The 2,675-nt window shown below is 32.6% G+C and overlaps 1 protein-coding gene across 2 annotated transcripts in view; it reads right to left on the bottom strand.

Annotated features, from left to right (window-relative positions):
* The window catches only part of LOC106473086 (sterile alpha and TIR motif-containing protein 1-like), a 48,845-nt gene that overhangs the window by 14,677 nt on the left and 31,493 nt on the right, over nucleotides 1-2,675 (bottom strand). The window contains exon 1 of one of the 2 annotated variants that reach the window (XM_022401583.1): nucleotides 538-636. The exons of the other annotated variant lie outside the window; for it this stretch is intronic. Within the exon in view, the coding sequence (XP_022257291.1) occupies nucleotides 538-597 (60 nt within the window). The 5' untranslated portion in view covers nucleotides 598-636. Of the gene's footprint in view, nucleotides 1-537; nucleotides 637-2,675 lie in introns of those variants that run through there. 2 annotated transcript variants of the gene reach the window in all.

Genomic DNA, 2,675 nt, shown 5'->3' with positions numbered 1-2,675 from the left:
GCAACTATATATATATATATATAAGCAGGTAAATACAATCACATACACAAGGACACACTTGTGTAACAAAACATATATACTTAACATAAAGACAGCGGTTAAAATAAACCGAAGTTTTTACTAAACTTTTCTATACATTCAATTAAACGATAAAACCAAAAATAACGTATTTCAAGATCTCGAAAGAGAAGTTAAATTTAATTTTGTTGTTAGCTATATGTTTCATAATAAACGTTTAAATAATAAACACACAAAAAGTCTAATGAAGTCCGTTTTTGTTTTTTTTTATCAACGCTTAAAACGAACACAAGTTTGTTGTTTTAAACAGATATTGGCACTAAATACAGCGATACTGACAAATGAACTGACAAATATTATTAAACACAGCTGAATATCTATCAATAAAACAGGCTGGACTTTTCACACTTTTAGGTACGAAAAAAACAACTGAACTGAATAAATATAATGCATGTTTATCAAACGCCTTAGCCAATGCTGCATCACCGAAGAAACAAAACCTAAACCTCCCAAACTTACTGTTGTTCGAACATAAAATGTTGACTGAAAAGGCTGTAAATATCCATTTCTGCGGTTCATTTTGCGAACTACACAGTACGTTCATATACTGCCTATTCGGACGAGACTGAAGTAACAAAAACTATGGAAAGCACGTGTACCCTATGGCTTATCTAAGTGATCACATAGCATCGATAGTTAGGATAGGGGGACCGTCACACAAAATTGTTGCCTTGTCTTGTAGCTACAACTATCATTATGTAAAACTCCACCTATAGTGACTTCCGGTCTGCCATCGACCAATCAAAGCAGGGTATTTCTGCCAAGTACATAAGGGTTAAACAGTCTGTAAAGGTTCTGTTCGTGTCCTTTCAGATCAACCAAACAGGTATATTTTGAAAAGTCGAAATGCCACTAAACCACAATGAATCACTGTTTTTCACTGAGAAACGTGCGGAGCAGTTCAAGACTGCTGGTATTTCTTCACCTGTATAACTATATATAGCTATGTACTTGTATATTTCTCTATGATAGCTTAACCCCTGTTTCTTGAATATAATGTATATATATATAGACAACCAAATGTAAATATATTTGAACGCTTTCGTAATTTAACTGATCCATTACGTTGCGAACAAAAATAAAAGAATACTTTTTTCTATTTTAAAGGTGGGCGAATACAATTAAATATTGTATACGTATTTCATATCTTAGTCAATACATTATATTGTCTGTCGATAAAAAAAAAACGATAAATTTTATTAGATCAAAATATATATTAATTACTCCCATAAATGTCCCAATAAAGATATAGCAGGTGACATCTCTTGGCGCCTTTTTTTTTTGCCACAGGTGACGCTTTATTAATTTCCACTGTTGTTAACGTATTCCGAGCGCGTGACTTTCACACGTTCACATTACTAGAGGATACAGAACTGGAACGGTCGTTTAATTAAGCCAGATTCAACTTTTCTTTCACAAATACGTAGATTAGGGTCACCTTAACAGCCCTTCATCTGTTCAAGGTAATTTAACCTAGTTCTTGGTAAGTTTCCACGGAGCAAACACGACGTGTAAATATTACATTTGAATTGAATTTATCTTCTTTTGTCAGTAAAATTACATTCCATTATCCACTATTCCTTTGTTTTTGAAAGGAAGTTATTGTTATTGGACATTTTTACTGGACCTAACTGGTGCTTAAATCTGCATGTTTATTATTTTTTACTTTAATTGAATTTTACTACACAAAACATTTCAAAGTCACTACACTGAATGCACTTGTTATGCTTGGATGCTTTCAAAAAGATTTTATTTGGCGCTATTAGTATTCGTTTAACAACAGTTGTTACAAAGCCACGAGCACGACCCAGAATGAATACAATAGTTCACGCATGCATGGTGGTGTTGAAACGTCATTTCCTGTTCCATTGAATATAAAACACCGGGACATGCTTTTGATTCACATTATTATTGCACGTGCCTTTTTTTTTTTCTCTTCTCTGAATGGCTATTATGTATATTATATAACTAAATCGGGAAGTTTTATCAAAGTAGACATCGTGCTGCAACTAAAAGTAAGCATTATTTTAAGGTATCATTCTGAATTAGTGCCCCTCCTTAGACATGTTGCCTCCCCCTGTAAACTTATAAATTAAACAGCCCAGTTTTGAGCAAGTAATGTTTGGATAGCTCATACTGCGTAACAGTTTTTAAGCTTAATTGTGTGAAATTATTCGTTTGTTTGACTGTCTGTCTGTGTTGTCTCAAAATACATTCATTAAACATCTCGTGACACAAAGACTTTGTGTCGCACAGTTGTCACTCGCAGCTGTCAAATTTTATACGTTACTTTAAAAATTGACAAAAATACACCTAGTGAGAGAAATAAACATTTTAGTTGGATAAATTTGTTTTGCAGAAACGTTTAGCACATAATTCTTTCCTCTTTCACAGTGGTTTAAATGTTTTTGAATTTTCAGACACGTATGCAACTTTACTATTTGTCCACCAGATGGCGCTGTATTGCAATAAAAAATGCTATTATTTTTAAAATTTATATTTTATCTACTTACAATTAATACTAAAAAGATGAATATAAAACAATGTCTGATGAGGAATTTCGAAGTTAAATTTTAATTATTACACTCCTTGTAATA

The sequence above is a fragment of the Limulus polyphemus genome, unplaced genomic scaffold (genome assembly GCF_000517525.1).
Source record: "Limulus polyphemus unplaced genomic scaffold, Limulus_polyphemus-2.1.2 Scaffold5870, whole genome shotgun sequence".
NCBI lineage: Eukaryota > Metazoa > Arthropoda > Merostomata > Xiphosura > Limulidae > Limulus > Limulus polyphemus.
Note: the sequence above shows the minus strand (reverse complement) of the source record. Positions and strands in the feature narration are given on the sequence as shown.